Source organism: Hippoglossus stenolepis, chromosome 17 (genome assembly GCF_022539355.2).
Source record: "Hippoglossus stenolepis isolate QCI-W04-F060 chromosome 17, HSTE1.2, whole genome shotgun sequence".
Taxonomy (NCBI): Eukaryota; Metazoa; Chordata; class Actinopteri; order Pleuronectiformes; family Pleuronectidae; genus Hippoglossus; species Hippoglossus stenolepis.
The window spans coordinates 11962000-11984606 of record NC_061499.1 but is presented as its reverse complement, the minus strand read 5'-3'; the positions used below and the strand labels follow the sequence as shown (position 1 = coordinate 11984606).

At 44.0% G+C, this 22607-nt stretch overlaps 1 protein-coding gene across 2 annotated transcripts; it reads right to left on the bottom strand.

Moving 5' to 3' along the window:
• Positions 1-627: 627 nt before the first annotated feature.
• cpne4b (copine IVb) lies at positions 628-22299 on the bottom strand. Of its 2 annotated transcripts, XM_035183792.2 has the most exons (17): positions 21922-22299; positions 18184-18374; positions 14982-15161; positions 11959-12030; positions 11020-11094; positions 10362-10445; positions 10190-10279; positions 8136-8234; positions 7185-7271; positions 6730-6789; positions 6459-6592; positions 6197-6251; positions 5914-5965; positions 5125-5258; positions 4989-5042; positions 4480-4716; positions 628-1600 (listed from the first exon to the last, which is right to left on the bottom strand). In XM_035183792.2, exons 2-17 carry the CDS (start codon positions 18352-18354, stop codon positions 1469-1471), a joined length of 1716 nt encoding a protein of 571 aa, XP_035039683.1. In that variant the 5' UTR covers positions 18355-18374; positions 21922-22299; the 3' UTR covers positions 628-1468. The 2 variants fall into 2 exon arrangements, with proteins under 2 accessions (XP_035039683.1, XP_035039685.1); XM_035183794.2 differs by lacking the exon at positions 4989-5042 and having other exon boundaries at positions 21922-22298.
• Between the last annotated feature and the right edge of the window lie 308 nt (positions 22300-22607).

The following is a 22607-nucleotide window of genomic DNA, read 5'->3' as shown; positions in this document are numbered from 1 at the left end:
TCCATTTGTCAATGAAATGGTGTTGTTTTATTTTCCATTCCATAACATCGTAAACACATTTAAATTTGTAAAAGTGAATAAATGTTAATTCAGCCAGAATTAAGGAAAGTAAGTCACACTGATTTATATTATTATTATTATTATTATTATTATTAGTTGTAGTGGTAATAATATAAAACGGTAAAGAGAATGATATTAGATTTGAGAGGAGAAGAGAAGAGTTTTCAAAACCGTTCTAAAATTGACCCCCTCAGTGTTTTTCAGTAACTCTTGTGAAGTGTGTGGGCTCTGATTGAGGAAGCAGATTGGGGATAAGGACTTCAGGAGGTTCATGTGCTGAATACTGATCTGACCGTCAGAGGCTGAGCCACGTATGGAGCGAACTCTCAGGACGGCCCAACTTTGGTTCGACCTAATTAACTATATGAAGATTAGTGCAATAATTTATTCTTGCATTTTAATGTCTGTGTGAGGGACAGCGAGAGAGAGAGAGAGAGAGAGAGAGAGAGAGAGAGAGAGAGAGAGAGAGAGAACAAGAGAGATTGTGGACAAAGTGATATTTGTGTGTGCATGGCAGATTGGTGACACACTCACACACTTACACACAAGAACCAGAACACACCCAAGTGAGAAAACCAACGTCTTTATTTTAATCAACATGCAGAATACAGAAGAAAAGTTTTTTCTCACAGATGAGTGTCTACCACACACGCTTGTCTACCCTCCCATAACTCTTTACAATGTAAGAAGGTTATTAAGAAATTATTACAATTATTCAGTTGTTCATTTCCATTTAGCAAAATGTCAAACAGATCTGTAGAAAAGAACCCGAAACACCCAAGACGAGCTTGAATGTCACTGGAATGACAGAGATACTTTATTTCATAACTAGCAAGCGGGTACTGCAGACAGGATATTAGCAGGAGCTAAATTATGCATGCATTTATGCAGTACACTAACAGGGACGCTACCATTCCCATAATAAGATTTGCAATGCTAATTCTAAGCTTTTAGGGCTATGCAGTCACACACTTTGGTTCATCTACTCACAGATCTTTTGGTCTATATGTACTTGCTAGTTATCTGAATAAGGTAAGAGTGTCATTTCTTTGGGCGGGCTATGGGTTGAGTCTGCATGCTGGCTCAGAAGACTGCTCTTATTTCTATAAAGATCTTTCAGATATACAGTAGAGAGTAATAATTTCCCAGGTGATGCCATGGCCACACATGCAACAGTCATCAATGGAGTAGTTCAAATTATTTCACCAGAACAATCTAATTCTCTGAGCTAGACTACTGTATGTAGTATGTAGTACGCCTGTGTGTGCTTGTTCATGTGTGTATGTGTACTTGTGCTTTTGCATGTGTATATGTACTATACAGTAAATAAATGTATATTTCTATGTATATATGATATACAGTATACTGTATATGGGTATTTAGGTGTATGTATGCATACAGTCCATTGTCAGGGGCTGAACGTTCTTGTGGACTCATAGTCTGACATACACTTGGGTGTGATGCCTTTCGCGTTGTAGTAATCCACCACCTGGTTGGGGACTTCTGCCAAAACACTCTTAGCCAGGGCAGCTGGGGAGGCCTGGAAATACAGATATAGACAGAGAAGGATGAGGAGCGGGGTCACAAACACACACACACACACAAACACACACAAACACACACACACACACATCACTGGCCATGCGTGGATAGCTCTTGGACACCAGAATTTGCTGTTGAGCCGGATGCTGTCAAAGGTCCAGACCAGTGAGACTGATGTGATCAGACAAGCTGATTTGACAACCTCCAAACATCCCTGCTTTCACCTTTTTGTCCTCTGCTTCCATCGCTTGGCTACGAGACACTTGTCACCGGATGTTACAGAAAATAAATACATCACATTCTATCTAAGGATGAATTAAACAATGTATGAAGGCACATTCTTAACACTTCCAAATGCAGGTGAGTAATGTACATTATACATCTGTGTAGTTAATGCTGTGTGAGTTGATTTAATTCATGGATGTTGATGAAAAATAAAAATCTGGCAGATTTAGGGGACTGATATCTATGAGTGTGTGTAATTTGGTGCAGTTTCATTGGATTTAAGGGCCTTGGTGGAGGTATGTCCTCCACTGAGCGCCACTGTAGTTGTTTTATGGATTTTTTAAAAACTAATTAAAATGCAACTCTAGTTTTGGTGCACTGACAACGGTCTGTGATAACTTAAAACTAAAGAAACATGAACACACACACATAACTATGCACACACACACTCATCAGCCACTCGTCTTCATGCACACACATGCTACCACACACACATTCAAATCTGAGAGTCTGTCATACTCTGTCTCACATAATTGCCCGAGACAATGCATCATCAAAGTGCACCCACCACCCAGCCCTCCGCCGCTCTCCTCCTCTCATTTCCACCCTTCCTCCCGCTCCCTCTCCTCCGCTCCTATCTACCTGTTATCCCCCCGCTCTGCCTGTCACACAGCAGCTCCGTCCTGCTAATCCCTTCTGAAAAGAAACGACAGAGCAGAAAATCACCTCTCCACCTCTGTCACACACTCCCTCTCTCCCTTTTGTCTTTAGCTCCGGTCTCCTGTTGACCTCCCTCCACCACCACCGGGCCCGTCTTCCTCTCTCTATTGCTTCCTCCCCTCTGTCCCTCCAGATTTATTCTTCACTTCTCCTCTCTGCCTCTCTCTTTATGTACTTTTGGGCAGTTTCTACTCCTCCCTGCGTTTGCTGAGGTCTCTCCCTCTCTCTCCTTCTGTTTATCTGGGATGATTTCTCAATCTGTCGGAGACCAAACTCACCATAACAGTCCCAGCCAAACAGACTCTGTCAAAGCCAGGCGAGATTAATGCCACCAGAGGCACACGCACATGTGAGACACACACGTTTGCCATGTGTGTGTAGAGAGCTGATGTGTGTGTTGACAAGCACACCAAGCTTAATATGCCAACACGCTCACACTTGTCAACCCCTGAACACGGCACTTCTTACCAGCCCTCCCAGTGCAAGTGTACCACACACACACGTTTGTACAACTGTCTTAGTGAGGACACTCATTGGCATAATGCATTCCCTAACCCCTTACCCTAACCCTAACCATCCAAACTAAATGCCTAACCCTAACCCTAACCCTAAAACCAAGTCTTAACCCCCAAAAAGTCCATTTAAAGGGGGTCACAAAGTGAGGACCTGCCAAAATGTCCTCACTTTCCCAAAATGTCCTCACTCCATAGGTCGTAAACTCAAACTGGTCCTCACAAAGATAGCTGTACAAGAGCACACGCGCGCGCACACACACACACACACACACACACACACACACACACACACACACACACACACACACACACACACACACACACACACACACACACACACACACACACACAAAGAGCCCATGTTGAAATGGATTCATTGCATTAAATGCTTCTGCTAGTCCGCCTCCAGCAGAGTCACAGCAGTTTATGATAATATCTATTTGACATCACATGACTAATGTAGGCGGTAAACAGTATTAGTTGGTTGATTGCAGTGGTATTTGGATTAGATTTACATTTAAAGCTGTAGCATTTGTTAAACAGCTGAACAGCCACCATAAGCTACTGGTACAAAACTCATTACCTCTTTTACTACTTCTACTTTTTCTATTGCCTATATTAAGGAGGTTGTATTTTTGTCTGTGTTTGTTTGTCTGTTAGTCAGCATTATAATACACATCAGTCAGGGAAGACCTTTGGTTTGGATCTGGATCAGTGGGCAGATCCAGTATTTTTTCCATTTTCATTGATTTCTCTGAGAATGATTCATGGATCTTGATGTAAAAAAGAGGCACATTTAGGGGACTGATATTTACGAGCGCGTGAAATTTGCTGCAGATCCAAATAAAACTGTGGATCTAGTGAATTTAAATGTGGTTTTATAAAGGGACCTGTCGGGCCTTGGTGAATGCTCTCTACTGAGTGACATTTCTCATTTGTAAGAGGAGGCTTGTGTTACTTCTTTTTTCAACAATTACATCTAATCCCTTTAGCAGCAGGTTTGAAAAATCCTGTGAAAGTTTTGATGTAAAATTTGCATCGGAAACTTCAGGGTCTGCCCAATGTCATTATTTCACTGGTTTAAAATCTTCTTATAAGCCTCCATGGATCCTCCTCACATTTCTTATGCTCTTAAATGTTGTTATTCAGCTTTAGAAAGCTGCAAGGATTAAGGTAAACAGTCAGGAATCCATTATAGTGGCTGGATGTAAGGAAGGAGCTACACAAAGTACAAAAACAGCTGAAAAAGAACAGCTATTTTACAAAATTACATTCTGTTGAATACTTAAGTCTGTGGTCCCCAATTTGGACATGTCTAAATGTAACCCCCCGGGAAATAGCCCCATCAACGCTCTGTGATTTATACATTCAAGACTTCCACCCCTCCACACACCCTCCACCCCTTTTCTCCACCCACGTGTTTGAAGTCCTTGAACGGGACGAACTGGACGATGTCGCGGAGCACTGGCTCGCCCTTGGGTGAGCGCAGGATGCCGTCGTCCCCGTCCAGTATCTGCATGTCCGTGAAGTCCGCGTTGCCGACGCCGACGATGATGACGGACATGGGCAGGTGGGAGGCGTGCACGATGGCCTCCCGCGTGTCCGCCATGTCGGTGATGACGCCGTCTGTCAGGATCAGCAGGATGAAGTATTCCTGCGGGGATGGGGGTGAGGAGAGGGGAGGATGTGAGGAGGTGAAGAATGGATGTTCGCTGAATTTCATTTTTTAAAAGTGACTTCTTGTTGGGGAACTAATTTGAATACAACTCATTCTAATCCGCTAGAGACCCTGAGACAGGTGGGAGACATGAAGGCTGCTCTAAAACCTATGACTTGAATTAAATTAATATCAGCCCCCATTTCCATCCCTATTTTCAGTTCCCTCTCTTTTTTCCTCTTCTTTCTCTTCTAGCATTTCACCCCTACCTCTGATGTGCTTTTTTTGTCTTTTCCTCTTTCCTTCGTCCCACTTTCTTTGACCTGTGCAAACACCAACTGTCACAACAACAAGAACAAAATGCCCCAAACTTTCTCCTGTTATCTTTCTCATTCCCTCTCTCACCATGGCCTCTTTGGTGTGCATCTCCTCGGAGGCGGACGAGGCCACTTTCTGGATGATTGGGGCGATGTTGGTGGGCCCGTACAGCTGGATCTTGGGGAGGCAATTCTGGTAGGCCTCCACGACGCCTTGGATCCCTGCAACACACGTAGCAGGTTCACCCGCTGCTTGTTTTATTTGTCTCCCTGTCTGTTTACCTGTGTATTACCCTGCTCTAACCTCGCGGAGTCAAAGTTCTTGTTCTTGCAAAAGTGTCTGCTAAAGCAAATCAGATTCTACGCGTGCGATAGAGGTGACGAGGCAACTTGTAGTCCACACAAACACGAGACGGCAGACACACACTGCATCGCGACGGGAACGCGGCGATGTGGGGAAGAGGAGCGCAGGAGCCCATTTCACACATACAGATTAGTGTTGGTTTTCCTCTGTATCATAGAGCCTGAAATGCTTCCTGCAACATAGTGACAAATCTCCCAGCTTCATTTATGTGTGTGTGTGTGTGTGTGTGTATAAAAGTGTGTGTGTGTGTGTCTGTGTGAGTTTGGAAGAAACAGAGGATGGGGACAGATACAGAGGGAGAAATATGGGACTGACAGCGTCTGAGATGAGAAACGTGCGGCATCCATACCGTAGGACTTTTTCTGTCCTGTGACATATTAGTGTGCATGGTGGGCATGTTTGTACGTGTGTGTGTGTGTGTGTGTGTGTGTGTGTGTGTGTGTGTGTGTGTGTGTGTGTGTGTGTGTGTGTGTGTTTGTGTGTGTGTGTGTGTGTGTGTGTGTGTGAGCTCACCAGCACATTCAGGATTGTCCTCATCGAAGTTCACGGCGAAATCGTGTGAAACCTTCACGTGAAGCAGAAAGAACACGGGGGCTTATTTAACAAACCTGGCCAAGCCAACCACTCAGCACAACATGCTCAGTCCAATTTACAGGTTGACAGATGCGTTCTCCTCTCACGATGATCAAAAGCAAACAGTGCCTCTAAAAGAGCTCCCGATTTTTAAACTAGCCAGAGTAACAGCCCTCTGCTGCTGCAAACACACACACACACATACACATCCCCAGTGTCCTACCTTGAACTCAGGTGGTATCAGAGCTCCGAAGCCGAACGCTGGGAACATCTTATCACTGGAGAAAGAACGAGACAAATGATTCACTAATAAGGCGGAGAGGAAAAGACAAATAATGGACGAAAACACTTTAATGCACATCGAAAACCCTTTATTCATCAAAGGTGTTGGTCCTCAGAGGGAAAATATTGTGTGTTTATGTACTTGAAAGTGTGTGTGTGTGTCAGCGTATTAGCTAAATGATGATTGATGGAGTGCTGTCTACCTGTCATAGTCTTGGCAGATCTCCCCCACAGCCACCAGAGCTTTGAGGTACTCGTTGGGCTGGTAGGGGTGGATGTAGTGAAGGGAGCAGCTGTTTCTGGGATCCCCATTGGATGCTGTGAAGTCTATTGCCACCTGCGACAGAAACACACACACACACACACACACACACACACGTACAGTATACACTCACATCGCACGACTGAGCAAGGATAGACAATGACATGCTGCTGCATGTGAATATTAAAGATGTTATATGAGACAAAACTCACTGTGAACTGAATTTGACAGCCGCCCATGATGTAATCCAGGAAGGAATACATTTTGATGATCTGTCAGGGAGAAATATTGAAATTTGATGTGATGAAAATTCACCGGATGAGAAAGGATAGATTGTCTTTCTTTTCCCACGGAGTAATTTGAAAACTGAATAATGCCAAATGCTGCCTAGATCTAGCTTTTCAAACGTGAATGTTTACAATTTTTTGCTGTTTAAATAATTGTAAATTTAAGATTTTTTAGATTTTGGATTGTTAAACATGCATGTGTGATGGGCATTTATCATTATTATGTGCCATTTTGCACACTAAACAATAATCAGCTATTATAATATAAATGAATTGAGAGATTATTCATTTTGAAAATAACCGTTGCAGACTCCGAAAACACAAAAAGGGAGAGTCTGCAGAAAGTTCAAAGTTACCTGACCGATATTGGGTCACTTTACCTTACAGTGGTTGAGCATGACAACACCAGAGTTTCTGTAATTCTTCTTCTTCATCTGGTATTTAGGGTTGATGCACTCCCATTGAAGCTTTTGGCAAAAACACACATCGATTATGTTAATGTTGTGACTGTGGGTGTGGTGAGTATGAAAATATCACAATTATATATGTATTAAAGGCACAAGGTGAATGGAAATGCCTGCACACTGACTCCAGAGCAGAATGTATCTGCAATATGAACAATGTAGAGAAAGCTATATATGAAATAAAACATTTCTTCTAAAATACGATGTACTTATTCTAAAGCTTCTTGTTAATATCTGTCCATAGACTTTGACCCTAACATACATGCATTGCATATCAGAATATGTTGAAAACATGGTGCATATTGTATGGGTGGAAATTTTCAGCAGGAATGTTTCTAGGGCTTTTTCTCATGTGAAATTGTATGGATGTATTTTTGGTTTTGTCCATATAGCACCTCTCTCTGGGACTGACTTCATTGTGTGCTTATACAATGGTTCATTGATTGAGATGTTTATCACACTGGGTCAGTGAGTTGGCAGTAAAACTAAGACGGACTAAGTTGGAAGTAAGTTTCTAAGACGGACTCTTAGAAACTTGTTGAAAGGGAAGAGCTCCTAGAATTTTGGTGCTGATCCAGGAATCGTTATTTCATTTAATCATTGCGAGATAGGGCGTCGTTTGACATTTACACCAAAATACCAGGGAATAATTCATGGATCTTTACGGAAAACAATCAAGCATCCTGAGAGGACTGATCGAGTGCGTATGATTCGGTGTGGCTTGATTGAATTAAAGGCGACTGTTGGACCTTGGCGGAGGTACGCTCTCTACTGAGGGCCCTTCTCAATAAATCTGTGCTGAGGAGTCAGTGTGTGGATTGCATTTCAACCATGTGGCTTGACGTGACTCTGTGTTTACACGCTTACCTGCTTTCCCTCCTGCTCCGCCCTCATCTCCTTAAACGTGGTCTGATACTCCCCGATAAAGTCATGTTTCCCATTAGAGTCCCAGTCCCAAACTGTGCACTGGAACAGCCACAAAGAGACACACACACATTCTTTCAGTTAGAGCGCAACTGCCTCCCTGTCAGCCAAATGCACACACACACATACGGACTTACAGGCATGCAGGGAAATGCCATGCTGAATGATTGATAAGGCGGTGTTGGTGGGGGGGCAAAGGAGTGGTGAAATATTAATCTGAGGATGCTGAGAGGGACGCGGCTTAAGAGACAGCTTTGTGTGTGTGTGTGTGGGTGTGTGTGTTAAGGCGTAATAGTTTGTTTCTCTCAAAGGACCTACAAGACAAGATAAATGGGCCCAATCACTGGTGAAACGCGAGGGTCAGTGGGCCAAGTCCTAGCACATGACAAAGAAACAATCCTACAATCTCAGAGTGAGATATAGGGCCCCAATATATCTGGGCCGTCAACCAGAGTACGATCAATAATATTCAATAAAGCTGGTCGATGTTAATACACACACCCACACACACACACACACACACACACACACACACACACACACACACACACACACACACACACACACACACACACACACACACACACACACACACACACACACACACAAAGGCTTCTACTTTTAACTCAGATATAATTGCTACGAATGAGTCATTTTGCTGTAGTACTTTGTGACCTTCTCGCCTAAAGTCACCTCCACGACAAGTAATCAGAAACAATCCAGCAACACTTGACTGAAAAACACGGGGCTGCAGTAATCCCTTTATTTCCTTCTCCTGCCACTTCAGCTTTCAAGTGCCTTGACCTGAAGAGTTGTATATGTGTGTGTGTGTTTGTGTGTGTGTGTGTGTGAGTGAGATCAGTTGTGAATCATTTCTGTTTTATTGACAGTAGTTTTTATGGGTGAGGGATCGAACGCTTGCTCTTCGCAGCCCTGCTTCCATTTCAAGTTGCTGAGAGCCGTGCGAGAGTGTGATGAAAAAATAAAGAGCCTCCGTTCCATTCACTGAATACTAACTGTTGTATGGAGAAAGAGAGAGAGAGAGAGAGAGAGAGAGATATGGAGGAATAGAGGGAAAAGTAGAGAGGTAAATAAACACAAAGAGTAGAGAGAGATAGCCAGGCACTGCAGAGATGGGTGTATGCATTTATGCATTGGTCAGTTAAGAGGCAGGTGAAAGGAAGAAGGGGTCTGAATGGAAATCTCTGCCCTGACGTTTCTCACTATAGCTCCGATGCTTCAAACAGGTAGCCCTGGAAACCATAGCTAATGGCGTGCATGTATGTGTGTGTGTGTGTGTGTGAGCCCTTTCTCCTGCTGTCAGGAGCCATGCGGAGTTAAGACGCCTCTGAATATTTAATGAACGAGCTCATGTTTATTCATGGAAAGAATAACTGCTCACAGCTGATGTGTGACCACCACTTTCGCACATTCGCACACACACACACACACACACACACACACACACACACACACACACACACACACACACACACACACACACACACACACACACACACACACACACACACACACACACACACACACAGATAGAGATCTACTCTGGCAAGTAAAGGTGAGAGTCTTGGTCCGACCATTGAGCTCTGTCATACCTGTCTGGCTCTTTAAATAACACCAGTGACATCAGTAAAAAAAAGCACATGAGCTGAACCGGACTTGTTTCGAGGACTGGGGCCACTTGGTGATTTTCTCACACAGTTCGGTTGTGTTGTGAATACCTGTGGGTGTAAATCTCATCATTTGTATGCTGGGCAAAAAGCAGAACATCTTGCGGTGGAACACTTGCAGGCCCTCGGGTGCTGTTTGCCCTCGGCCCCTCTAAATCTGTATTGTTTGTCACCGGTGGAACTTGAATAATGAAGCGAGCGGTGGCCATGTTTTTCTTTGCTGTACTCAGATTATCACATATAATTCTTACAGTTAAATAAAATTATGTTGTCATTATCCTGACTTGCTTAGAAAATAGTTTGACTCACCTTTAGCTCCCTGTCGTGGTCGCCGCTGCAGAGCGTGTTCAAGGAAACTTTGAAGGATTTCCAAACCGGGCTCAGGTTGTTCATGACTGTCTGCACACCAAGCACAGTAAATGCTAATCACAGATCGGAAGTTGTCAACAACATTAAAATGTTTGCCTGTGCTTGTAATTACCTCAGTTCTGTGCACGAGCGACTCAGTGCCATCGTCATTCACCCTAAAGATCTCCAGGAAGGGGTCCGACTTGCTGAAGAAATCCTTCAGAGAGGAAACATGCATGTAAGGCATCACCTCAGATCTGCCTCTGATCGTCATAAATCATTAATGCACTAACGGAATCATTAGTTCACCCCTTTTCCCCTCCTTTCTTCCTTTTAGCTTCCACCCGTCTCTTTCCTGTCCTCTCCAATTTATCTGCCCCTCCTCTGCTTTCTTCCATCTTTCCCCTAAGGCACAACTTGTTTGGATTAGTCATCCGTGGCCGTGTGTGTGTGTGTGGAAGCTGAAAATTAATATAGTTATCTATGTGTGTGTGTGTGTGTGTGTGTGTGTGTGTGTGTGTGTGTGTGTGTGTCTGCATGTGTGTGGCAGAAAGGGTGAGATAGGGTGTTATTGTGGGAGGGGTGCCCACCTATCTCAGCAGGCCTCCTCTAATGCCAGATTGTACTTCTGTGTATTGTACAGTCACAGACTCACTTACACAGACCTACAAACACACACACACACACACACACACAGACACACACACAGTCACACCTCTACATATTAATTCCTCTCAAACGTGAGGAACAACCAGAACTTTTCGATCGTTTTCAAACGGTTGCACACGCACCTTGTCGTCGAGCTTACGAGCGCTGAAGGAGAGTTCCACGTAATCGTCGTTACCAGACAACTCCTCCGCTGTCACCTTTACAGGGGGATGAGATGAGGAGGAGGAGGAGGAGGAGGGGGAGGCAGAGGGAGAGAGAGAGAGAGGCAGACACAGAGGAAGAAGAGAGAGGTGAGAGAAAATGAGAAATGAGGAACAGAACAGATTGAACATGCAACACTATGAAATTAATTAGTGAATGTGTAAGTGCAGGAGGTGGTGCACGTGTGATTTGCAAGTGTGAGTGGGTCGGCTGCCTCTGGAAACAGATGAAATTTACTAGTTAACATCCCTTCATCCCCCCCTTCCCTCATCCCTTCATTATCCTTCCCTCATCCTTACCCACGTTCCTTCATACTCTCTTCCCTCCTTCCAGCATCCCCCTATCCTCCTTCCCTCATCCCTCATCCCTTCATCATCCTTCACTCATCCTTACCCATATCCATTATTCCTTCTTCCTCCATCCCTACCCACACCTTCATCCTCCCTCCCTCATCCCTACTCACATCTCCTCCATCCTCCTTCCCTCATCCCTACTCACATATCCTTCCTACTCCCTTCCCTCATCCATTCATCCTCCTTCCCTCATCCCAGTCCTCATTTCTTCATCCTCCAACCCCCATCCCTCTCTCATCCCCTCAGTTTGGTGCATACCTCTTGCATGTCTCATTCTGGTACTGTCTGAGAGGGCACGTAATATTCTCAGGTAGAAAGACGTCTGAGAAGGAACCCCTGCGCTGAGTCTCCCTCCGCGCGTTCACCAGTGCATCCTCCCAGACCAGCCAATCAACCTCCTTTCCTTAAAGTCCATTTATGTTTCCTCCGCAGCCAATACATCAAATTCCATCCAAACCTTTAAATCACACGTTGTTGTGGTGTGCTCCTTCCTACTGAATGTCTTACTGTTATAGACGACTTTCCCGAAGTGTTTCCCTGTTTCAGTAGAGCTTTGGTCAGTTTCCTCTGTGAGACGATCTGGAGGGAACAGAAACATGGAAAGAGGCTCACACATGCTCATGTTCAGCTCTTAGTGTCGTCCTGGTGTTACCCAGCCCTTCATGTTAACGTTTTCCCACTTACACATCCAGTGGACATAATAAATGCAGGATGGCGGAGTCACCTTTCACACTATCTGTCAAATGAAATTTTCTCTGCTGCTCTATCCGTGGCTTAATCTGCCACTGAAATATGCTACTCTCTCCTTTTTTATTTACCGACCAGGTGCTGTAAAAGGGATAAGAGGGCTATGATCTCCACTGGGAGTCACCCACACAAACAGACCAAACAAAACAATAAGGTAAAAGCACCTGGAGGCTGCAGAGCAACGTGTTTCTCTCCGTGAAATCTTTAGTGTTAGCAACGCTTTCTAATTACAGGGAGACATTTGAGTTGTTGTTAACACCCAGAAGGCAAAAGTGATACACAACGCTGCGAACATCAACACTTCAACAAGCTGTTTGTGTTTTATTTTGAGGGAACACATGTACAGTATGTGACTGTGAACTGAGAATCAAATCTAATTGCAAGAGCTTTACTTAAACCTGCAATAACAGTTTTCTTCTTTTTTTTTTTGTATCTACTTGGCAGAAGTAGAAGCAACACTACAAAGGTGCTCAATACCCTGTGCCAAGGTCCGACAGTCCCCTTAACTCCACCAAATTTCACTTACTCATAGATGTCAGCCCCCTAAATATTTTAAATTAATATCCAGGAATGATACCCTGGCAAATTGGTTATGATGTAAAAAAAAAAGAAAGAAAAAGCTCCCTCGTAATGTTAAAGAAAGTGAAAAAAAAGAAATCCTGGATCCACAACAAGATTTAATGAGTTCTTTCCTGGCCCAGAGCACATGCTTCCACCAAATTTCGTGGTAATACATCTTGTACTTTTTTCATAATCCTGCTCACTACCGAACAATCGCGGACAAAAACTCAACCTCCTCGGGGGAGGTAATAACACTGACTAAGTATCACCTTGTGGTTATGTTTAAATGGATATGAAAAATGTATAAGCAACTTGTGATTCCAGCTTACACAGGGCAATACTATCCTTCATTTACAGTCATGTTTATGTCCACCTGGTAAATTTTTATACGATATTTACTCTCTGTTTTCCACCAACTCTTAAAGTAAATGTCTCTTTCTCTAAGAAAAGCTCAGATTTCTACTTAACTTTGTCTCCTGTGTTATTTGGAGCTGCTTCCTGCTGCTATCCAATACAACGCTGATGTAATTCATTTGGACACATCTTCATGTTCACCTAGCAAATTTTAGTCTAATATTTATGCTCCGTTTTGGTCTCCACCACCTTTTGAGTAAACGTCTGGCTCTTTCTCTGAGAAATGCTGTTATTTCTACTTCACTTTGTCCGTCTCCTGTTTGTTGCTGGGCATGTATCGCGCAGGGTCATTGGAACTGCTGCCTGCTGCTTTACGAAACAATGCTGACAAGAGCAGTGAGAGTGCACAGGAACAGTACTGTGCAGGAAGGGAAAATTCTAAATGCTGAGCTGAAGGACTCCAGACCTGAGGTGAACTGCAGAGTCGGGCAATAGAGTCACTCTCTGCGTGTTCATCACACTTTTCACATCAAAGTAGTCATGTTGTCTCTATAAAAAATATTGATTATAGCAACTTAATGCCCCAGTGACAACCCTCTGTGTCAAGGCCTCCTTCTGGCTACATTTCTGTTATGGCGGGTTTGCCTTTGTACATAGAGGAAAGATCCGAACACCAAAAAGTGTATTATGTAACATTTTAGTGTGGAACATCTTTGCACAAAATATTCTGCTCTCTGTCTCAAATTTCACTGAACTGATTTCTATGAACAGATGTGTTACTGATTCTTTCAGAAATCCTCTTCTGGTGCGTTGGCCGCTTTTATTCCCACTTCAGCAAACCTCGCTGGCTCTCGCCTCCAAAAATCCTCTTCCATGTCAATTATCTCACTTCTCCCCAACTATCATTAATCACCAGCTTTGTGTTGCTGATAGCGTCGCTGACAATGAGAAGGGGATTCTAGTGGAAACAAACATTAATTCCGCTCCGTGGCAGACGAGGACGAGAAAGCTATTGGACCACGATTCTCTTCCATTCAATATGACATTAGAAGGTAATTTCCTAAAATCAAATCACTTGTTAATTGGTGCCACTGCAATTCCAGTTCATTTAAAGGCGAAATATTGGATATTTAAGTGAAGCAAATCTTTAAATATTGACTGTGACTACATTACTTCACCATTACGAGGTACTGCAATGCCATTAAGTGTGCTACAGGGCCATATGTATTAGCATATATGCACATATAAGTGCTTTGAAAACACATTGCACATTGTCTATTGCACCCACAGAGTTTGGTGTAACTAAGGACTCAAGGACAAAGAAAACACATTGTGAATGCAGATGAAAGAAGCCAAGGATTTCATCAGTTTAGCCTAGAGTCGCTTTCTCACCCAGATAAAAGTACAAGTATTTAATACATTTGTTGTAAGCTCAGTGAACTATATAATTGATTACATCTTAAACTCAAAGCGCACAGGCTGTATTCGTGCATGCATATAGGTCTGACACAGATTGCCATGCTCTACACTTGTAAACTGTAGTGATATACTGGTTCAATACAATCTGCTGCCTGCAAACAGACTCACCGATGCACATAAATGCACTCCTGTCATGCATTCACCTGTACAAGTATATGCTCACATCATACACACTTCTTCTTATGGTGATCTCACTCTTACATGTGTTCACAGGTGCAACCCACACAAAGTGAAAACTGGAAACGCACACGCACCACTTGGCTTGTGCAGTGAAGTGCTTAACATGCCATTTCATATTCAGTCATGTAAACCTGACCTCGAGCGGATCTCTGTTTTATTGAACGGAAGAGGGAGGCGGTAAAAGCAGAGAGCCTCTGTACGGCACTGACCTGTCCTAAGGTGCACTCCATGGATCCCAGGAAGTCAGCATCACGGAGGCCGTTGTTGCCGGAGCTGATGTCATGGAGTTCAAAGCGGAGCCTCTGCACCTCCTCGAAGTAGTAATCCACCAGAAAGATCTTGGAGAAGACGGGGCCGCTGCTGCTGCGGATCACCTCTGTACGGTCCACCTGCAAACGCACACGAGCCCAAAGGCAGGTAGAGCATAGGCACACAAACAGCTTAACTTGGAGCTCTGAGAGAGGAGATATTTGTGTTTCTTGCAAATAACTATACGCAACCAATCTTATGAACTGTTTTGCCTGGATTTACTGACCATCTGGTGTCAATAATACACATCACAATGTGTATCACATATACATCTCAGGGCTGTTTGGCAAAGTTTTTTCCACAACAAGATTTAGTAAATTAAAAAAAGTATTACTCATAAGTGGAAAAGCTAATTAAAAATGAAGACCCATTAAGCATTGAAGCTACTGTAGTCCCAATCCAGACTTTAATGTATATATGTGTCGGTTTTATTCATTTTATAGTCTAATTAAGAATAGAATAAACGATGGTATATTTTATATGAGCATCTATTTGTTGACTCATTGTTTCCTTATTTCCTATTATTACAAAAAACATTTCCTGTATCCGCTCCCTGATCCTGATCCACACTAAAAGTATATGGTTTATTTCCTGACCCCATACTGCATCCTTCGGGTTCAGCAGTTTTTGTGTACTCTTGCTTACAAACAAAAATCCAACCAACAAACGGAACAGAATATTTTTAATGTTAATTTTGTATATTTGTTGTATAGTCAGGGTCTGGCCTTGACAGTGATTCAGAAAACTTTGCTATTTCAATGTTCGCAGTTTCACTTGATATTTCGCTTTGAAAGTCCTTCCAAAGTGAACTGAAGAATGAAGATTTCATTCGACATACAACAAACTGCCGGTCCGAATCGATTTGGGAGCTCTGCAGACTTTTCAGCAACGCGGCAATTACCACAAGTGGCCATTATCACATTGTTTACACTTGTCAATTTGAGAACTGGGATTATAGATTATTCTTGATAGCTCAAAAACAATCACAGAAGCTTTTTGACCAAACACAGAAGCGACTGTAGTTGTAACATTGATCTCGCATTTTCTTCTCTCTAAGTGGCTGATGCAGAAAGGAATGGAAAGGCTAACAAAAGTGTATCTCAACACCAACAGCAGCGACTGTGTCCCTTTTACAGTTGATAACCCCTTGACACGCGCATACACAGTCACACACACACACACACACACACACACAGTCACACACACACACACACACACTCACAAACCACTAGCACACCACTCGACTTGACGTACCCTCACAGATTTGGCCTTTTTCTGACACTTACCGCAATTGGCTGGCGTCTGATTAGAGAAAAAAGAATCATGTACACATCAACAAACATGCACACACACACGAGCACTCACACATACACACACACACACACACACACACACACATTTACCAGCGGCTTGAACATTCCCTCAAAAGCATTATCCAATTAAGAGTCTCTGTATCTGATGGGCAGTGATAACATTTGTCCAGTCCCACACTCCCACAAAGGGGCTTATCGTAATTCACACACTCATTTAAACACACTGTCACAGACACACGCACACGCACACACACACACACACACACACACCAACACACACACACACAGAGAGTAAGCTGTGCAAAGTAGCCTTTTGTGAAGTCTCCAAATGCAGAATAATACTGAACTACTTTCTTAATGTTTGTGTGTGTGTGCGTGTGTATTACAGAGTGTATATATAAGTGATGTGCGTCTCTTTGCTCGGCTGTAATAGTGGGTCACTGCAGCAGCGAGTGTGTGAGGCTGTGCGTGCGCGGGCATGTATCTACATATTTAAAAGGACGACAGGGCTCTCAGCATATGTCTGTCCCCCCCCAGATAGAGGAAAAAGAAATAGGGGCCGAGGGAAATCAAATTCTTCCTTAAAATGTATTTCTCATTCCCTCACGCTGCGTTCTGATATTTCAGCTCGTACATGTGTTACTGCCCCAGCTGAGGCTTCAGTGGGAATGAGATTTGTCGTGTATAGGAGGTTGTAACTATAGTCCCTGAAAAAGCAGCTGGGTCTTGGAAGTAAAAAGAGAGGAACTCAATTTTTCCAGCTGAACAATTTATTCCAGGACGATTGTATGAATTTGAAACAATTTCCTAAAAATGCCATGATTCCAGAGAGAGTATCTTGGTGCTCTCATTACTTTCAGTACCTAAACGATTGGGGCAGAGCACTTGTGTTGAAAAGCTGAGGTGAGCACTTCCCATTTCGTCCAGTCGGTGCAACAGTCAACAAAAGTTTGCACAAAACACTGTCTGATTTCGTCTGCCGTCCGTGACAATGAGCATTCATAATTCATAAGAACCGAACGCAACCTGTAATTTGCTGCGAGAGGGTTAGCGACGCAATCACAGCTCCGCAGCTCGGCGTCCTTGATTAGAAATAATAATGTAGTCGAGCATGAATTCAATGATGTGTTTGAACTATTTCAGGTAGAAGGACAATTTCAAGAGCGTGCAGAGGAATTCATATGGAGCCATGCGAAACAGAATCTAAAGGCAGGTGAAAATAGTTCTTCTACCTGACTGGTACAGCAGGTCGTGGAGAAGTGGTGTAGAGTGTGAAAAATGTCACAATAAAATGAAGATCACCTTGAAAACTATGTAGTGGAAGCCAAAAGAAAATTACTTATTGTATCAGTTACTAAGAATCAGTTGTGCCCACACAGAAATCAAATGTCAACTGCCGGTTTATGAAAAGCCAATTTGTAGGCTATAAAAGTGACACCAGCTTAGGAATCGATGAAATCTAGAAATCTATCAATGTCAATCAATGTAATGAGCTGAGTTCGACAGCAACCCCCCGTTAGAGTCTAGAGTTCTCGTTCAGATTCTCTTCCATCCATCATTTAGATTGAACACTTTTAGGGTCACTGGGGCAGAGGCAGGTTACAGCCGGCACAGGCCGATCTATCACAGGGCGTCAGAATGTCTAATGGCTTAAGAATATTTCAATGGTTTAACTGGTGTTCACAAGGACACGTCTTGCTGATGTCGCCATTAAACCTTCGTCTTGTAATTGTAAAACAGTCTTATTTCTGAACTGGAGACCCATTTACAGCCCGTCCCATTGCCGTACCTCAAACCACTGCCCGTGCGATTGCATCTTCAGCACCACGCATGGGTCGGGTTTGGAGAGGGCATCGCGGTCCGAGATCCCCCGGCAGGCCACTCTGAGCTCCACTTTAGCCAGGCACGGAGAGCTGATGAAGCCCAGCGTGGCCTCTGCAGACTCATAGATGTTACTCATGCTGGACACACAATCACACACTGAGGAAAAAGAGATGGAGAGAGAAGAGAAGAAGGGATTAGTCTGTATATCTATAGAACGATAGAAAGATAGATAGATAGAACGATAGATAGATAGAACGATAGAACGATAGATAGATAGAACGATAGATAGATAGAACGATAGACAGATAGATAGATAGATAGATAGATGAGCAGACGCAGTAGTCCTGACTAAGCAGGCAGCGCTCACACTGTTCAAGGTCAGCTACAGAATATCAGACAAGGTCCCAAATACACAACAATGCACACACATCCTGTCAGTATGAACAGGAACATCCACAATTATGTACGCACACATGTTAGTGCATTTCTGTGTATGCATGAACACACAGATTGACACACACATGCACATTATGCTCTGTATAGGCTGAGTAACCAACAAAGGCTTCTCCTGATTTCTCCTCAGGTTTCCACAGGGTGTATAGGGTTCGCAGTCCCGAAATAGAAAACTGTCAAGCATCTAATCACTGCGACACCGTCGTTTTTCACTTGCAGGAAAATGACCCATTAACTCAATGCAGCCGAAAGGTATCTGCTGTTTATCATTTGTTCAAGGTGAGTGTTCTCGTATTCCAACTGCACAGAGTCCGGGCGATTACTCCCAGTGTAACTGCTTGATATGTCAGCTTAAAGCAAGGGAATAAGTTGGCTGTACACTAATATACATAGGGCAAGTTGTGGCAATATTGCTTCATAGGTAACAGTGGATAACTATCTTGATTTTAAAGGCCCTATAGTTGTTTTCAGTTTTTTTTTACTAATTAGACTCTTTCTCAAGGGACATGTGCAGATTCAGCTTGATTGACGTCTCCCTCACGTTCCTTTCAGCTACATTGCACCTGTTTAAATAACTTTGTAGTTCTCAGTAGCATATGGGTCTTGTCGCCTCAAGTAATTCCAAACATAAAACCACCCACGTCCCAGAACTAATCACCAATGCACAAGTGCTGGAAACGCCTTCCCTGATGTGCAGGGCCATTAAAGGAATAGTTTGCGATGTATCAGGAAATACGCTTATTCGCTCTCTTGCCAATTTGGAAGATGACTATCACTCTCACTTTTGCTAAATTTGAGGCCAACAGCCAACAGACCGTTAGCTAAGCAATTAGTACAGGGAATCAGTTGGAAAGAGCAAACCAGGCTCTGCCCAAAGGAAACTGAATCAGCCCAGCGGCACCTCGAACACTCACTAATTAACATTTGAGCATTTATCTTGTGCTAAATGATAAAATGTTTATTTATCTTAATGTCAAATTATTCCTTTCACTGTTGAGCTGCAGTTGTACACTCACTAATATACCTTCCCAGCATGTGCTCTTTAATCAGAGGCATTATTCTGTAAAGCTAGATCAAGTTGACAATGAAACCGGGCTGTACTGTTAAGAACATTGCGTTGCATGTATAATTCATCTCAAAATGCATGGAAGTATTTCCCCAGTCCATAATGTACATGAAGCACTCTCTGGGTAGCCTGGGGTCCAGTTAGACCAAACTAAAGGATAACCGCAGGTCTCATGTGCTAGATGGTACAAACTGAATATTAATGCAGCGGTCTAGTAGTATCATCCTTAGGGAGCAATGCTCTTGGAATTGGGTCTGACTCTGACCTGAATCTCTCTCTTTCTTTCTTTCTTTCTTTCTTTATTTCTTTTTCTCTCTCGCTCTCCGTCCTCCATAATTCATGTCCCACGAGTGTGTGTTGGCTTGTGATAATTATTTTTAGCTGAGCACCATGAATGGCCTGTATACAGACAAATGTATGCGGACAGAGCCACGGGGCAGGTGTGTGACAGGGACCTGTGTGTGGGTGGTAGGAAGTTAGTTGTGTTTGGCATGGCGGTGGTGGCACATTACCGCATGTCATTTGTGTGTTTGTGTTTATGTGTGTGTGTGTGCGTGAGACAGAGAAGACAGAGTGTGTGTGGGAAGCAGCAGATGCCTGTCTGTTCCGGTTGACAGAAGATGACATTGATAGTGATGGGGGATGTGGAAGACACAGCCACTGTACTGTAGCAGAACAGGGTGCAGAATCTGCCTTCACAACACAGGAGAGCATCAGCTGTCACAGGCGCTGCACATTGCCAGGGGTGACAATGAATTTTCATATCACACCGTGTCACAAAATGTGGTTTTGCAAAAGTTGCAACTGGTTTCTCTACCGTAGTCCTACTCAAATGCATTGTGATAGGGACATTTGCGTCTCGATTGTGGCTAAAATTTGTGGGTTTTTTCCCAGTGTGGACACATTTCCAAACTTTTAGATTATTTGCGTATTTCAAACATTTACCAAGAACTATGACAAGTAGTGTCTCTCTGAACTATTGTGGAAAGCAGCAACAATCGCAAACAGAAGAGTGCAAATTGCTGGTTGGGTGGCTCAATGCTTTGCAACAAAGCGGCCCGTGCTTGTGAAATTGGCGTGTAAATCTAAATAATGCCTCCAAACAAAAACCAAAATAGCGCTGATTGATTGCTGGGCGGCGTGAGATGTCCTGAAATCATTTCAAGGCTCCTCAGTCAGCTTTTATTCTTCACTCTGTGACGATCAATCAGGGCTCAGGGCTCAGTGGCCATGATCCTTGACTCCCGAACGCGCGTGTGTTTGTGTATGCAAATGTGTGTCCTTCAACCTTCACATATGCACCAGTGTGGACTGTGACAGATGTGACATTAATGATTCAGCCACAGGAAGGTCCATGACACTGTACACTGTAACTGCTTGCTCACATATTGATTATCAGAAAAGGTGCTGGAGTAACACTGCCCTGCAGCCACAGCACATGCAGGCCCCCGTATAAGGTGGAGAACTAAGTGGCATATCATGCAATGAGACATATAGAACACGAATCAAATCATGACAGGTGACGGCAACGTGCTCAGCCGGCCACATCGCATAAGAGGTGGCTGCAGGTCTGAGAAGAGACAAGAGAGGAGTATCAGAAGTGAAGCAGCCTGGTGCTGTGTGAACTCAGTGTTATTAGAGCTGGCAGAGAGGGAGACAAGTGAGAGTGGTGGGGGGAAACAGAGGTTGTGATAGAGGGAGAGAGGGGGAAGGATTAGAGGGATGGAGTGAGGGAAAGACAAGCAAGTGTGGCAGAGGGGAGAGAGAGGGGGGGAGAGAAGGACATAGAATAAAGCGGATCTCCTCCTCTAATAAAGCTTATCTTGTCTTATAGAGCTCCAGCAGAATCAAATTAAAGCAGAGGCTTTCTAAGAGTTCTTTCCCCCAATAAAGAATCTGACAAGTCCCTGTGGATTACTGTACAATCACATGTGTCTGCCTGGTAATAAAATGAATATTTTCTAGTTTGATGTCCTCTAATTCACCCAGTTACTAACACACAAGAAGCTGCTTATAGTTACACCTTTTATACTCCAGCTGCAGGCTACAAGCATCTGATGCCATCATATAGCATTTACAAGACCAAAAAAAAGATCTAATATCTGGAGGAGCCCACATGCACCGGGGTGAGACATGCACCTGCACCCGGGCTGCGCTCATCCCCTGCAGGGAGAAAAAACTCACCTCAACGACCTGGAGGGGAAAAGATCCGAGCGGAGCCGAGCAACTTCACCGCCGTTCACTGGACAATCACGGGTAACTGCGCGCCTCCGTACCCATCTCCCTCTCCTCACTCTCTGTGTCTGCGTGTAGTCTCTCTCTCTCCCTCCCTCTCTCACACCGCAGAGCTCGGCCGGGGTTGTGCGGCTGTCAGAGCGCGCGGGGCTGCTTTTCTAATTCCCGCGGGGTCCGAGCGCGGAGGATGCGCTCCGTGCTCCTGGGTTGACTCCGGGTGAAAGGCGGGGAGGAGGAGGACGGTGCGCCACTTAACTGGAGTTTGTCATCCCGCTGGCTCCACCGGGGGCCGCGGGGAGAGAGCGCGCCTCGGCCACAGGGACCGTGCGTAATGGCGCGGTGCGTCTGCGCCATCTCGCGGCTGTCACGGTGAACTGGCGCGTGCGTGAAGATGAAGAAGGAGTAATCCCCCACTCCGCACCTCGGCTTTGATTGGTTCGTCTCAGCGGTTTTATAATAAGCGATGGCCGTACATCTGAGACCCAAGATTCAAGGTTCACGCTGTGTCCAATAGATTCACAGCTTCATATGAATTTATCTTATTTTATTCTATCTATCTATCTATCTATCTATCTATCTATCTATCCATCCATCCATCCATCCATCCATCCATCCATCCATCCATCCATCCATCC